Source organism: Chrysemys picta, chromosome 2, assembly GCF_011386835.1.
Source record: "Chrysemys picta bellii isolate R12L10 chromosome 2, ASM1138683v2, whole genome shotgun sequence".
In the NCBI taxonomy this organism is placed as follows: domain Eukaryota; kingdom Metazoa; phylum Chordata; order Testudines; family Emydidae; genus Chrysemys; species Chrysemys picta.
In genome coordinates this window covers 273,416,096-273,431,206 of record NC_088792.1, presented here as the reverse complement: position 1 = coordinate 273,431,206, position 15,111 = coordinate 273,416,096, and the positions used below count along the sequence as shown (strand labels likewise).

Below are 15,111 nucleotides of genomic sequence, written 5' to 3'. Positions count from 1 at the left end.
ATTAGAGACTATAAAAAGCCTATTAGGTCAGCAAGGGAACTATTTTATCCATATAACGCCCCAATCTAGCAAACCTTTAGACACATGCTTCACTTTATGCACATGATTAGTTCTATAAGCCTTAGCAGAAGAACAGACTCGATGAGGGCCAAAATTTTCAAAAGCACCTACATTTCATTTTCAAGAGTCACTTAGGAACCTAACTGTCATTGACTTTCAATGGGACATAGGCTCATAAAGCAACTTTTGAAAACGAGATTTCAGTTCCTAAGTCACTTACATGCTTCTGAAACTGTTACCCAAGATGATCATAATAGTCCCTTCTGACCTTATGATCTATTAATCTGCTATAAAAGAGTTTGGAAACCTTTGCTCTAGCAAACATTTTGAGGGACTTTTTGTGTTCTGCACTCCAACCTCACCCAATTCCTCACTTATGGAATATGGAGTCTAGCTTGAAATAATTGTGAAAACTGAATGTTTGGTTAGTTGATAGTGAACATTTTGGGCTCCTTTGAAAAGTGGGTGGAATGATTAATTCACTGCAGCTGGAACGCTGATAAACTGGGTTTATTTTACAAAATGTGATCAGTCTTTTTATTTATTTTTTTTCCTTAGAATTTCTGCCTGAGGAGACAAGAAATGTTAATGAAGTTTCTGTTTGTGTGTTTCAGCGGTTTGATATTTGAGCAACTCATTTCTTCAGCTCTATTTTATGCCAATTTGCTTTGCTTTCTTTCCAGTCACTGCTGGTGTTTTTAATAAGCCAAAGCATAAATCATTCACATGCTGCTCTGTCATAATCAGCTCATATGTTCACAGTAGGACTGCAAATTCCCTTTTGCTCTGGGTTAAGGGGCTTTGGATTGGGAAAAAAACTCCCAATTAACTGCTAAGGATCTCTGAAAGAACTGATCATCTAGGGCATGATCCTGCTCAATTTACTCAGGCAAAACTGCTTTTGACTTCAGTTGAAGTCTTGCTTGCATGAGGATGGCAGGATCAGGCCCCTAAACACTGTCATTCAAATCAGATGAGAAACTGTGATTTAGAGGGAAAGGAAGTTTTCCAGTATCTGTGAGACAGTTTGACACTAATTGGAACCAACAGAAAATAATGCTCATCACAGGGGGCTGAGTGATACTAATGCGTATTTTTTGAGCAGTGTTGCCTGTCATTCACAAGAATTTCTGGGGTTCTGGGAGGGACGTGGAATAGGAAGAGAACATAAGGAACAGAAGAGGATGAATGAGACACCATCAAAGAGCAGAATAGCAACTGCTGGTTTGAAATATTGCTCTAACCAGTTCATCTTTCTTTTTTTAAAGCATTTTGATCATTTTGCAGTTGAGTAATTTTTTTCTGCATGATGTTGGATTTCACTTTACATAAGCTTGCAGCTTTGTAATCATCTATTGTAATCAGGCTAGTATACAGCCATAGGCTTGAATACTAAAGGCAGGGCAGGTTATTCCTTGTTGTTGTTTTCTTTGACCGAGAGACGTGCTGGGCAAAAGGCATCAGTAAGTTGGGTCCAAATTTACAGCCATACTCCTGCTGCGTTGCACTGCTCCAGTGGCACAGAACAGCCATAAACCAATAAACCCGACCCATGGTCGCTCCCCAATCTAAATTTTAGATGTGACAATGAGTGGAGGAAATAAACGGCAGGAGGAATTGGTGAGGGCAGCACAGAGACACTGTTACTCAGCTCACGCACGCGTTGACAGTGAGCCCATCACAATGATTCAGTTCAGGGTTTGTTTTATAAAACAAAAACAAGGCAGGTAAGGTCTTGAATATTCTTGACTCGTGGCCATCACAGAAGAAATACGTTTCTAAGAGAGATTTAAAAAGAGCGGGTGCTTGCTTCAGTAAAACAGAGTAGAGGTGGTAATTCTGCAGGGGGCTACATCTATCTAGCCAGCGACTCGCAGAAAATATGTCCTCGGTCTCACACATATATTCACACTTACATGCAACAAACCCTCATTAGCATGTGACAGGTAAGGATGTGTATTTCTTATCATTTGTCTACATTACTTTTCTTTTTGGCAACAATTTGGTTTGGGTTTTTTTTTTTTTAAACAGATGGTCAACATGCAAGGTGAAATTCTAGACCCATTAGAATCTATGGAAGCTTTGCCATTGACATCAAGTAAGCCAGGATTTCACCCACTGTTTTTAATGAGGCACCAAGATCCAAACCACTGAGATCGTTCCAGTTTTGCATGAGATTTTAGTGGAATTCAGATTAGATATTTGGTTAATGGCAAATAAGTGTTATAGGGAACAGGCTGATATTTCAAGAATAACCAGGCATATTAGGGTCACATACACGCTTATCACTAGAAGGATTTTTCCCTAAAGGATAGCAAGCTATACATAATAAGCATTACTCTTTCAGAGACTCTTTCGCTACCCGGAAGTTGACCATTTTTTGTTAGAATGGCGAATCATCAACTGATCAATTTTGTAATTGTCCCCGGTGGGAAAGAATCTGTTCAAGAATCCATTACCTTAATCCAGTGGCCTCCTATCAGTATAATATTACACAATTCTTATTATAGTATGTCATAATTTATCTATCTGAAATCAACGGGACTATTATGGATATGGGTATCAGGATCTGTCCTTTAGTAATTATAAAGTGCCTAGAACCACATAGAAGGAAGGTGCTACAGAAACTCTTTAAGATAAGAGTTCTGGTATCACTAATCAACTCCCACTGACATAAAATTGTTTGACTTGGAGTCACATCTCTGAGCAGAATTTAACCTTTAGTACCTCTGTGTTAGGAATGATGATGTCCCAATCCAATCAGAAAAGATATCCCTTTAGCCCTATCTGGAATTACTAGTAGTTCAATAGTGTGCATGTGTGTGTGTAAGGGGAGGAAAGGAGCAGATATAATGTTTACAGTTTTAGAAGCTTTACTTCATTTTAACATCCCTTGTTACACTCCGAAAGCAATGCATTGCACTGCAAGGGCCTGATCCTGTATTCATTCTGAAATCCACCCCTGTACAGAGGGCCAGCCCAAGGCCTATGTACCACTCAAGTCCCACTGAGGGCTTCAGTAACACTTATGTGGTGCATAAGCTTATTCTGGCCTCTACACTCAGGGGTGGATTTCACCTTCCCTGCATACTCAAAGGTTCCGTTGACTTCACTAAGTAAAAACCTCACTTCTTCGGATGCATAGAGTGAAAGTTACAGATGCAGGCATTATATACTGACACATGGAGAGCAGGGATAGGTTCTGTAGCAAACCTCGTTGCCTACTCTGTCCCCATATCTACTCTGGCAACAGCATCAGAGGACCCAACCACATCAGCCACACCATCAGGGGCTCATTCACCTGCACATCCACTAATGTCATATATGCCATCATGTGCCAGCAATGCCCCTCTGCCATGTACATTGGCCAAACCAGACAGTCCCTCCGCAAAAGAATAAATGGACACAAATCGGACATCAGGAATGGTAACATACATAAGCCAGTAAGTGAACACTTCAATCTCCCTGGTCATTCTATTACAGATTTAAAAGTCACTATCATTGAACAAAAAAACTTCAGAAACAGACTTCAAAGAGAAACAGCAGAACTAAAATACATTTGCAAATTCAACACCATTAATCTGGGCTTGAATAGGGACTGGGAGTGGCTGGCTCATTACAGAAGCAGCTTTTCCTCTCCTGGAATTGACACCTCCTCATCTATTATTGCGAGTGGACTACATCCACCCTGATTGAATTGGCCCTGTCAACACTGGTTCTCCACTTGTGAAGTAACTCCCTGCTCTCCATGTGTCAGTATATAATGCCTGCATCTGTAACTTTCACTCTATGCATCCGAAGAAGTGAGGTTTTTACTCACGAAAGCTTATGCCCAAATAAATCTGTTAGTCTTTAAGGTGCCACCAGACTCCTTGTTGTTTTTGTAGATACAGACTAACACGGCTACCCCCTGATAGTTGACTTCACTGGGAGCTTTGGTCCCAAGTGATACTGTAATTAGGTCACTTTCACCACTTAAGTATTTGAAAAGAATATTCCGAGGCTGTTTTGCAAGACTCCACTCTGATTCTGTAGTAATGTAAATGGTAGCATAGAGTCCCCGTCAGTTTGCCAATAACCAATTCCAGAGGCATGGCAGGCACTGGCAGTTGCTGTTGTATGACACCTGCAGTCCCCGATGTTATTAGTGCCCCTTTGTGCTCTCACTCCATTTCTTTTGATTGAAGTACAGCTTACCTGGGAGGTTGCTTGGGACATCAAGGAGAAAAGGGATAGATATTATAGATAAAGGAGACCAAATTTTGTAGTTAATGCAGGAGCTTAAGAAATCTCTACACTGCTTCCCTTGTATGTCTGCTTCTTTACTGCAAGGCTTTCCTGCTACCATACAAACATACGCTCATCTGGTGTTAAAGTGAACTTATTCTTTAAACTACTTTTCATCATGAAAAGTCTCGTCCAGCTCTAGAATATCCACATTTGTACCCCTGAACCCTGTAATTCCAATTACAGTACATTGACTCTCAACCATAGACCACAATCCAGCAAAGCATGTAAGCATGTGCTTACAATTGAACACAATTGTAAGTGCTTTGGTGGGTTGGGGATTTGGTAAAAATGAATTTTATTTCATCAACTACAGTGGAGAGTGGAACCCGTGAATACTTGGTTGTTTCTGTGTGCTGTTTCACTGGAAAAGGATATGCCAAAGTAATGATGTAAAAACAGGATAATATGGTGCTTCCGTCATTACTATAGAGTCCAGTAATATCTTTATATATGATGAAATACTATATTTTCCCTTGAAATTGAAGAACATTTCTAGTTGGATGGTATGCAAATAAATATGTACTGTATCTGTGACCAATGACATCTGGTTTTTTATTTTATTTTGGAATATAGGCCTCAACCAAAGCCCATTGAAATCAATGAGCGTCTGCTGACTTCAATGGGTATTGGATCAAACTCTGGGAATGTCTGCAATTATATTGGAAGCAAAAACTTTTTTTTAAAAGAAGTGGAAAATGCTCCAGGGGATAAGATTCAAAAGGTCTTGCTGTTCTGTATTTTCTTGCCTTGCGGACCTGAACGAAGAGATAACAGAAAAAAAAGAAATCCAAACCAAAATAAATAACTCTTTAAATCTAACTATTTAAACTTGTTTTTTCACTTTAACAAAAATCTTGAAGGGAGGGTATAACAGGTCCTCCTTGGTCCTGCTTCTCTCTCGGTTGTCAGACTATGCAGAGACCCTTGTGCTGGTCCAACACCTTATACAGTTTATTTATAAAGGAGTCCCACCATCTTCACAACATACATAATGCTGTTAACAAGCAGAGGAGAGCAATCTCTCTCTCCCTCTTACTGCCTGCTTCCCCCGTTTTACTTACTTCCTGTGCCTATTTGTGGGCTCTGGCTAATGGCTTAATCAGCCTTTCTGTCCTGCCCCACCCACATATTAGGCATACTTCTGCTTAGTAAACTCCAATCTGCTTTCCCTGATTGGAGCGGCTGTGAACAGAGTGCTGACTCAGGCTTTCATACCTACCACTCTGTCACAGAGGGGTGGAGGTGCTCCAAAACATTGCCTGTAGCATTCATTCAGTAATTGCTTCATGAGAAACTAAGAAACTGTTTTCTTAATATAATGATATGTAATGAACAACATTTCATTGCTGGATATATTGTCAGATTTGTTTGTAAGGGACAGAGGTAGAGGAGGAAAACCCTGGGAATTCCTTCCTACTACATTGTTTATTCCCCGTCCCCAATGTTCAATAACTTCCCAGACAGGGAATGTGTTGTTCCTCTCTGTGGGCCTGAACCATGCCCAGTGAAGTCAGTGGAAGGGCACGCTATGGTGTAGATCAATCCCTATATATTTCTGTGGTTTCCTAAATGTGAGACTCTAATTAACCCACTGTGCAGCTTCTGGGACCTTTGCCTAGCTTCTTACCCAACCCTACTAAGAACTTCACACACCTGCAATAAGAACTTCAGACACCCACAAAAAATAAGTAATTTATATATAATGGAAGTACTAATTTTCAAAATCAGAACAAATCAAGATAGTATTAGTTACACACATACACACACCGAGTATAGTGAAAACCTTTTACATTTACTTCCAATGTTTTTTCACCGCCACCTCCATGCTTGTGTTGCAAATACAAACCCATTACTAAAAATCTTTCTGTTTTGATACATTTAATTTAGGAACATCATTGCCTTAGAATTAAGATCCTGGGGGACTGTTACTACTGTGTTTCTGGGCTCCCGGAACCTCGCCAAGACCATGCCCACTGTTGTGTTGAAATGGGACTCAGCATGATCAAAACTATCAGGTAATTCTTTTCTTTGTTGTCCTCTTTTGGTGTTGTTGCTACTGTCCCATGGTCTGTTATGTACGCATTTTTATTGCTAGACAGAGTAAATCTTCAAATATTGTCTTGATGGCCCATTGGCTTCAGAAATGGATTGGCGACTTACTGGCGCAAGACAGAAATTTTTTTACTATTTTTTTACTATGATTTAGAACCTATAACATAATATCTATGATGATAGTAAGAAGGTGGAGGAGGAGACAATGGCCATTGTCTTTCCACAGATTGGAATTTAGCAGTTATTCATGTTCAGTGTTTTTAAGATGAGGAATTGGAATTTAGCAGTTATTCATGTTCAGTGTTTTTAAGATGAGGTTGCTTAGGATAAAACAAGGCTGGCTCATTTTCTATAATCCCTTTGACAATCAAAGATCAGTAAATAGACAGCAGGGGCAATGGCTTTATCTGAATAATAGGTCAGAGAGAAATTTATAAGTGGTATAAGATTCGTCAGCTAAATAGGCATTGCTTATTATGTTAAGGTTGCCCCTTAACTCCACAGGAGCTATGAAAGTTTTAGTTAAAGCTTGAACCTCCGGTATGTAGATAGCTTTGTTTCTGATCTCGTACAGTATTCAGAGGTGATCCAAGCCCATTGGGAGCCCTAAGCAGGGAGCACCCCCCCACACACAACACATACTAATAATTAATAGGGGGCCCCATGAGCGGCTCAGGGCCCAAAGCAATTGCTTAGTCTGCTTATGCCTAGTGCCAGTTCTGCATATTTTGATCCGATATGTGCACTGAATTCAGCAGCCCATTTATAGTCAAGTATTTTGCCCCGCTAGTGCCCAATTTCCAGTGCTACAAAAGAAGCATTCTCAGCCTTTTTCACCCATCGCCTCAAAACCACCCACTGTTTGGTCCAATGCATCCTTCTCCCATTGCTCCTCCTGTTGTGGCCTTCCTTATCAAACCAGTGAGTCCTGCACCAAAACTCCTCCTTGTATTACTGCTGTTTTCCTATCCAGCCTCTTGTGTGTTCCATTTCCTGGTTTTTCCCACCTTTCCACCTGCCGACCTTCCTAATCCCTGATGTGTCCCACGGAATTAGAGAGTTACGGTAGACTGCACTATATTACTGTGTCCTGAATTTAAATGGAGCTTGAAGATAATTAATAAAAATGCAACTAAATAATGGACCTTGCTGTTACTTATCTCTAGGAAGGGAGCCGACAAAACTAACAGACCAAATATTGCAGAGTGTGGTGGGTATTTTGCTTCGGGTCCCACAACCAAAGTATAAAGCACAAATCACGGAAATTATAGGTGGAAAAAAGCTATCTATGGGCTTGTCTTCACTACTGAGGAGATCAACGCTGCTGCAATCGATAGAGCAGGTGTTGATTTAGCGGGTCTAAGACCCGCTAAATCGACAGCAGAGCGCTGTCCAGTTGCCTCTGGTAGTCCAGCTCCCCGAGAAGAGTAAGGGAAGTCAGGGGAGAGCGTCTCCCGTTGACACAGCGCTGTGAAGACACAGGAGTAAGTCGACCTAAGGTACGTCGACTCCAGCTATGTTATTCATGTAGCTGGAGTAGCATAACTTAGGTCGACTTCCAGTAGTGAAGACAAGCCCTATGAGTAATATTAAGTATTTCAGTTGTATATATAAATATATGCAGCGTAGTAACCCGCTAACCCCCTCTTTTTGTCCTAAGACTGCAGAGGTGTTAACAAGCCACTGTACCTTGAAAGCTCCCTTACAATATGTGCTACCTACTTATGCTAAACAATCTGTTCCACCTTGCATTTTGCTGTGACGCTGGGAGTTCCTTTCCCAGACCTGAAGAAGAGCTCTGTGTGGATCAAAAGCTTGTCCAATAAAAGAGGTTACCTCACCCACCTTGTCTCTCTTATATAGATAAAGTCATTTGTACAAACTTGACAGCACACCCTCTGCCAAGTCCTTCATAGGTCACTTTTCCTCTATGATTGTAAATTCCTTGGGGGCAGAGACCCATGTCTCCTTATATATTTGTGCAGCATTTAGCACATTGGGGCCTCATTACTGATTAGGCTTTTTCACGGAGTCCAAAGCCAAAAGAGACCATGTGATCATCTAGTCTGACCTCCTTTGTAACAGGCCATAGAACATCCCCAAAATAATTTCTAGAGCATAACTTTTAGAAAAACATCCAAGCTTGATGAAAAATCTTCAGTGATGAAGAATCCACCACAACCTTTGGTAAATTGTTCCAATTGTTAATTATTCTCCCTGTTCAAAATTATGCCTTATTTCTAGTCTGAATTTGTCTATCTTCAACTTCCAGCCCCAGGATCATGTTGTACCTTTCTCTGGTAGATTGAAAAGCCCATATTAAATATTTGTTACACATCTAGATATTTATAGACTGTAATCAAGTTACCCCGTAACCTTCTTTTTGTTAAGCTAAAAAGATTGAGCTCCTTGAGTCTATCCTATAAAGCATGTTTTCTAATCCTTCAATCATTCTTATCGTTCTTGTGTGACCACTCTGCAATTTATCAACAGCCTTCTTGAATTGTAGGCACCAGAACTAGACACAGTATTCCAGCAACAGTCTCACCAGTGCCAAATACAGAGGTAAAATATCCTTTCTGCTCTTACCCGAGATTCCCCTGTTTAGGCATCCCAAGATCGTATTAGCTCTTTAGGCCACAGCATCACACTGGGAGCTCATTTTCAGCTGGTTATTCCCAGAACCCTCAAATCTTTTTCAGAGTTTCTGCTTCCCAGGATCGAGTCATGCGTCCTGTAAGTTTGGCCTACATTCTTCGTTCCTAGTTGGATGCATTTCCATTTAGCCATATTAAAACACATATTGTTTGCTTGCACCAGTTTACCAAGTGATCCAGATCACTCTGTAACAGTGACTTGTTCTCTTCATTATTTACCACTCCAGCAGCTGGTCTCTAGTCACTATGGTAATATATAGTTTATCATAGTTTTAATAAGTTTAGTAATAGTTAAATTCAGTTGGAGTTGTGAGCCTAAGTTCCTTAGGCACTTTTGACCATCCCAGTCCAAATTAACTGGCCAGACTCTCACAGGCTCCTTTAAAGATCCCAGCTTTAATCTCTGTATCTCAGTTCCCCACCTGTAAGTGGGGGAAATGATCATTCTTCCTTTCTCCCACCCTTTTTTCTGTCTTGTCTATCTAGATTACAAAGACTTTGGGGCAGGGGGATCTTACTATGTGCTTGCAGGGCCGGCTCCAGGCACCAGCCCAGCAAGCAGGTGCTTGGGGCGGCCCAGGGGAAGGGGTGGCATGTCGGGCTGTTCCACGGCAATTCGGCAGCGGGTCCCTCTCAGAGGGAAGCACCTGCCGCCGAATTCCCGCCGAAGAAGAAAGCGCGCAGTGGAGCTGCCGCTGGAGTGCCGCCGATCGCGATTGCGATCGTGGCTTTTTTTTTTTTCTTTCGCCGCTTGGGGCAGCAAAAACTCTGGAGCCGGACCTGTGTGCTTGTACAGTGCACAGTGGAACTTCAATATCCCTGGGGCCTTCTGGGAGCTATCATCATCATCCAAGCAAACTCTGCCTCTTACATGTTTGAGAGACAGCCTGGCATTACCTACAAAAATCTGTCATTCCAAACTGAAATCACTCTCACGGCTAGAATGGAAAAACTTGTGTGTATTGAAGGCTTTTGAACGGACCCCTGCAGAGCTTATTTTTGGCATGACGGGTCTGAACGAAATCCTGCCAGTGGTTACATTTTGGTGGTTATGGGATGTCTTTTCTTTTCCTGAAGGCTTCACAAAAGAAATATCTTCTATGCACAAAATATTTGGAGGACTCCACAGGAGATTAGATCAGAGACACAGTTAGGCCAGTTAGTTCAATTCAAGCCTTTCTTGAAGGGTGGAAAATATTTACATGGAAGTTCCAATAACCAGAATCAGACTGCTGGGCAGTTCTAAGCTTTGACCACTTCCCACGCAGCTCTATGGATATACTTGAATTTAACAGAAGAAGAAGACAGTGCTGCTGAGGACCTAGCAAGAATAGAATCTAGGATAGGAGAAAGGGATGGCACACATAAGCAGAGTGCACAGTGTGGTGGCTTCCAAATATCATGTTCTGTGCTACAGGGGGCAAGGGTTGGTGGGTTTATTTTGTGATGGGGGGTTAATGATATGGGTGGGGTTAAGTTAGGAGAGGATTGGATAACTGAAAAGATGAAGGGAGGAAGGTGCTGGGGATAGGTCTGGGAGATAAGGGCGGAAGGCTGGAGTGGGAGCATGGAAGGCAAAGGGAGTGAGGCTGAGCTGAGGAAACCTTAAGAGTGGCATCTGGAGGGGAAGTAGAGCAAACAGCCAATCAGCACAAGGCAGAGAATATCCAGAGTGAAAATTGAAGGAACGGCCTGAGGATGGTGAGAGCAACACAGGAATACTGCATCCACTTCTGCAGTCCTCATTTTTCAAAGGATGTTGATTTGAGGACTGGGAAAAAATGCCTTGCAGTGAGAGAAGAGAAAGACATAACAAGAACCAGTAGCTGGAAGCTGAAGCCAGAAAAATTCAAATTAGAAATAAGGCACAAATATTTAACAGGGAGGTTGATTAACTATTGGAACAAACTCCCCAGGGAAGTGGTGGATTCTTCATCTCTTGACACCCTCAAATAAAGACCGGATGACTTTATGGGAGATACGCTTTGGCCAAACACAAGCTATTGGCCTCAATACAGGGCTAAGTGGGTGAAATGTAATGGCCTGTGATATTCAGGATGGTACACACTAGATGGTCTCTTCCGGCCTTAAACTCTATAAATCTATGATAACAGAGGTGGCTAACAGTCCGTGTTGAACCAGCTTCTGTGATTGCTCAGCTGGCTTGAATTTCTTTGGGCCTGGGGCTAACTCCCCCCTGGAATTTCTTTGTTCCTGAGGCTTAGTTCACTAGGAGAAGGGAGGTTGGGAGGCTGTGTCAGTTCTGCCATCAGAGGGACCGGGGTCTCCCTGCACAGTAGTGGAAATCCAAACAAACTTTACCAACACACTTATTTTGCAGCTCAAGGAGTCTGGGATGGCTTAGTGTCTGGGATACCTGCCCACTAAAGTGCCAGCTGAAAGAATATTTATTATGACCAAAGTAGTCTCACCACACAACTGAAACTCAACTCTGGAAACAGTATAACAGCTTGTCTTCATTATAAACCAGTCTATCTATGCGTAGTCTCTAATAGTCATAACATTAATTCAAGAAAAGCAGCTACTATGCATGATTTCAGTAGCAGACCTGCCAAATTTCCTGCTGTTTCCCAAGAAACAACTGCTTTTTGACCTGTTCTCTTGGTCTGTTGAGAAACCTGACCCACCTACCCATTATTCTGTTATATATGAATTCAGAGAGTGATTTACATACGGTAAAGAAAGTGCCTTGGCACTAAAATGTTCAAAAGTTGTTTTTGAACTCCCTGACATAGCACAAATGATCCAAAATTAGATGCCTTTTCTAGTTGGCTTTGCTAATCATATAGGGCTAGATCCTCAGCTGGTATAAAAATGAGCATAGTTGCCGTGAAGATAGGGAATGGGAAATGTGGACATCAGAACAAAACAAAAGATACACACAACTATTTGCTTAGAACTCTAGGGCCAGGTCCTCAGGTGGTATAAATTGACATAGCTCCTGTTTTTTGTTTTATAGTTAATACTACCCTAATTTAATTCTTAAATGTCCTCCCTCCCCCGATACCCACCATCTTAAGACATGTTATGAAAAAAATAATAGGAACAAAATTGGAAATATGGCATGGCAATGTAATTATTTGATGCAGTGTTATAGTGTAATTAGAAAATGGAAAGGCTCAGACTTCTAATGGTTTATGCTTGAATTTGTGGAATTGCATACAAATGTATAATGTTTTTGTTAGAGAATACTGACACATAAACTGCAATGTATTCCATGACTTTATTGTAGTGTGTATTACTACAATATCAGCTCATAGGCATTCAGTGATGAGCATGGTATAAGAACCTCTACAGATAGTGATGTTACTCATATCAGCTCTAACAGTGTAATTCCAGAGTAAATCCATCCCTGAAGCTGCTCTAAATTATATAGGGCCCAGAGTGTAATTTTGCATTAGACAGCTACTTGACCTTGTGTTAGGGCCATCTACAAAGTATTCTATCCTATGAGTGTTTGGATCTTAGCCACATTTTGCAAGCCATTCGGTAATTTAGTGCATCCTGCTATCTAACTTTTAAAATACAAATAATAGTAGTTTCCTTTCCAAATAAAACACAGTTCCCAGAATCACCCTGTATAGACTACATGCCCAATTCATTTGCCCACTTCTGTTTCATATCAATATGAAAAAAGCACTTAAGTTCTTTTGAGAATTTTCCACAAATCAACCAGTCGGATCAAAAAGTTGTTTGTTTGTTTCATTGTTTGTTTGTAATTAGACCTTATTTAGCTTTAAATTAAAAGCAGTTACTATCCCATTAGATATATAATGTTCACAATGTTAGGCTTACACAAATCATGGCTTTATTTTTTATCTAGCACCAATAGTACACTATATGCTTTTACACCCAAGGTTTTCTTTGCCTGGGAGAGCTTACAAACTAAACTGCATTGGCCAAAGTTCCAAAGCATCTGGTATTCGGGTAGCAATAGGAAAGTATGACAATATATAAATGCATTCTTAAATCAGCAAGTAGGCAAATTTCTGACTTTCAGCTCAGATTCTTCATGCACACAGAAAAGCCTTTTATTAACAGCTACCGAACCTAATTACTAATCAGAGAATGCTGACCAGGAAGAAAACCTCAAGGTCCCATTGAAGTCAGTGGGAGTTTTGCCAAAATCAAACTGTCTCTGCAGAATTTTTTTATTTTGACATCTCGGGAAATTCCAATGAAAAATTATTTCATTGGAATTTTTCCAAGCAGCTCTATCCATTATGTAATGCCTATCCATTATCTTTTCCAAGGCTTAGGTCTGGCTGGTCAACAAATCTCTAACCACACAAAAACAGTCACTTCTCAAATGCAGGTATTCTCTTTCCTCTCCAGTAACTCCAAGACGTGTTCATAGGCTTCGTTCACACCATATACTCTCCTTTCAGCCAGGGCCCCGTTTCAGTGCCCAATGGGCACTTCTCAAGTTAGAAAGCTTCTTTCTCTTTCCTCTCTCTGATGTTGACTGAAGAGGAAGGCTGAAAAGGAGTCCCATACATTTGATAGATACTGTAGATTGAAAGATCAAGGGCCAGGCCCTAACTCTGGACATGCCATGCTGAAATTTGCTCTTAATTCCCAGTCAATAACTGCTAGAGAAGAATAAGTTGTTCTTTCAGATGCCAGTTTTGGCACTGGATTCAAAAAGGTGAAAATCCTAAAAATAAAATATAAAAAATGACAAAATTGTGCAGAGGAAAATTCAGAATCCCAAGAGACAATAGTCCAAGAGCCACTGGCAAGTCATTTGCCACAATAGGCGTGTTTGAACAAAACGCTGGTGGAGTAAGAAAGCCAGAGGTGCTTCTTGTTTATAGAGAAACATGTTTTTGTTCAATACATTGGAGGAAATGTGCCAAAAAATAGTTTTTCAATGTGTAAATCTCAGTCTACCCCTCTTGCCAAGGTCACTGAGACCTCCTGGTGTCTGGATCTGACGAGTAAGTGCTGGGCTAGCAGTATAACAGCTGCATAGGAACATATTATAGTCATCGTTTTTCTCAGAAAATGTGCAGGAGAGGACAATAAAGGTGAATTGCTTTTTCTGTGAATCCTCTCATTTTTATATAATTTCTCTTCCTTTTTGAAACTCAATTTCACACACTACATTGATGTCCTTGTTGACAGCAATCAAAGGCCAAGGATTGAATGGAAACGAGTGATTTATCCTTTTGTCCCTAGACATGATCTGTCTAGGTCAGATTTGAGCCTATGATGTGCAGCTCAGGAATTGTGAAATAGCTCTGTTTATTCTTTGTCTGTCCTAAGGTATGATCGTGCACCATTGCCATTGACTTCAGTGGTAGCAGGACTGGGACTTGTATGAAGAAATAGCAAATTTCAGCCTGCCGTGCACTTTATTTATTCCGAGACTGCCAGCAAGGATGTTAGTTAGTGCAAACAGTAGTGGGGGTTTTTTAAGGCAAATTTAGAGTTCATTAATAGTGTCAGATTGACAGCTCTGAAGACATTACTCTCTTTGTCCTCGCAGTAGGTATAGCACAGGTAACTTAGTTGTGAGCTGCTCCACAGTGCCCAGCCAAAGTGCCTCAACTCTCACTTGGAAGGACCACCTCTGGGGTGCAAAGTTAGTTTAGTGTCTCTACGTACACTGCATTGGAATCAGTCTGAAAGGAAGGTACTAATTTAGTGTAAGATCATTGTAAATCCATCTTTTGGCTCAGGTCTTCATCTAGTGGAGCTCCATTTACTTCAGTAGAGCTACATTGATTTAAACCAGCTGATTATCAAGCACATAATTTCCTTTCTGAGACTGTTAACAAAGTTGCCTAGTAATGTCAACTCAGGGCGATTTTTGTAAAGTGGACTTTACCATGATGCATACACACAACAGGACAGAGCTGAGGGTTGTTTATGCAGCTTATCTCTGGCATTTCCTGTTTTCCAGACAACTGTAACAGTCTCTTAACATTGGCTTTGTGTGCACAATATCTCTTGGACTGGGAAAAAAATGGCAATGGTGCATGCAGGTTCCTAAATCTGGAACTATCTGTATTATGGGCAACCTGGA

The 15,111-nt window shown here is 41.0% G+C and overlaps 1 protein-coding gene across 2 annotated transcripts in view; it reads left to right on the top strand.

The window, feature by feature from the left end:
• The window catches only part of ADCY8 (adenylate cyclase 8), a 179,006-nt gene that overhangs the window by 92,368 nt on the left and 71,527 nt on the right, over window positions 1-15,111 (top strand). For both annotated transcript variants that reach the window (XM_065586151.1, XM_065586150.1), the window contains exon 5: window positions 6,238-6,365. In XM_065586151.1, the coding sequence (XP_065442223.1) occupies window positions 6,238-6,365 (128 nt within the window). The remainder of the gene's footprint in view (window positions 1-6,237; window positions 6,366-15,111) is intronic.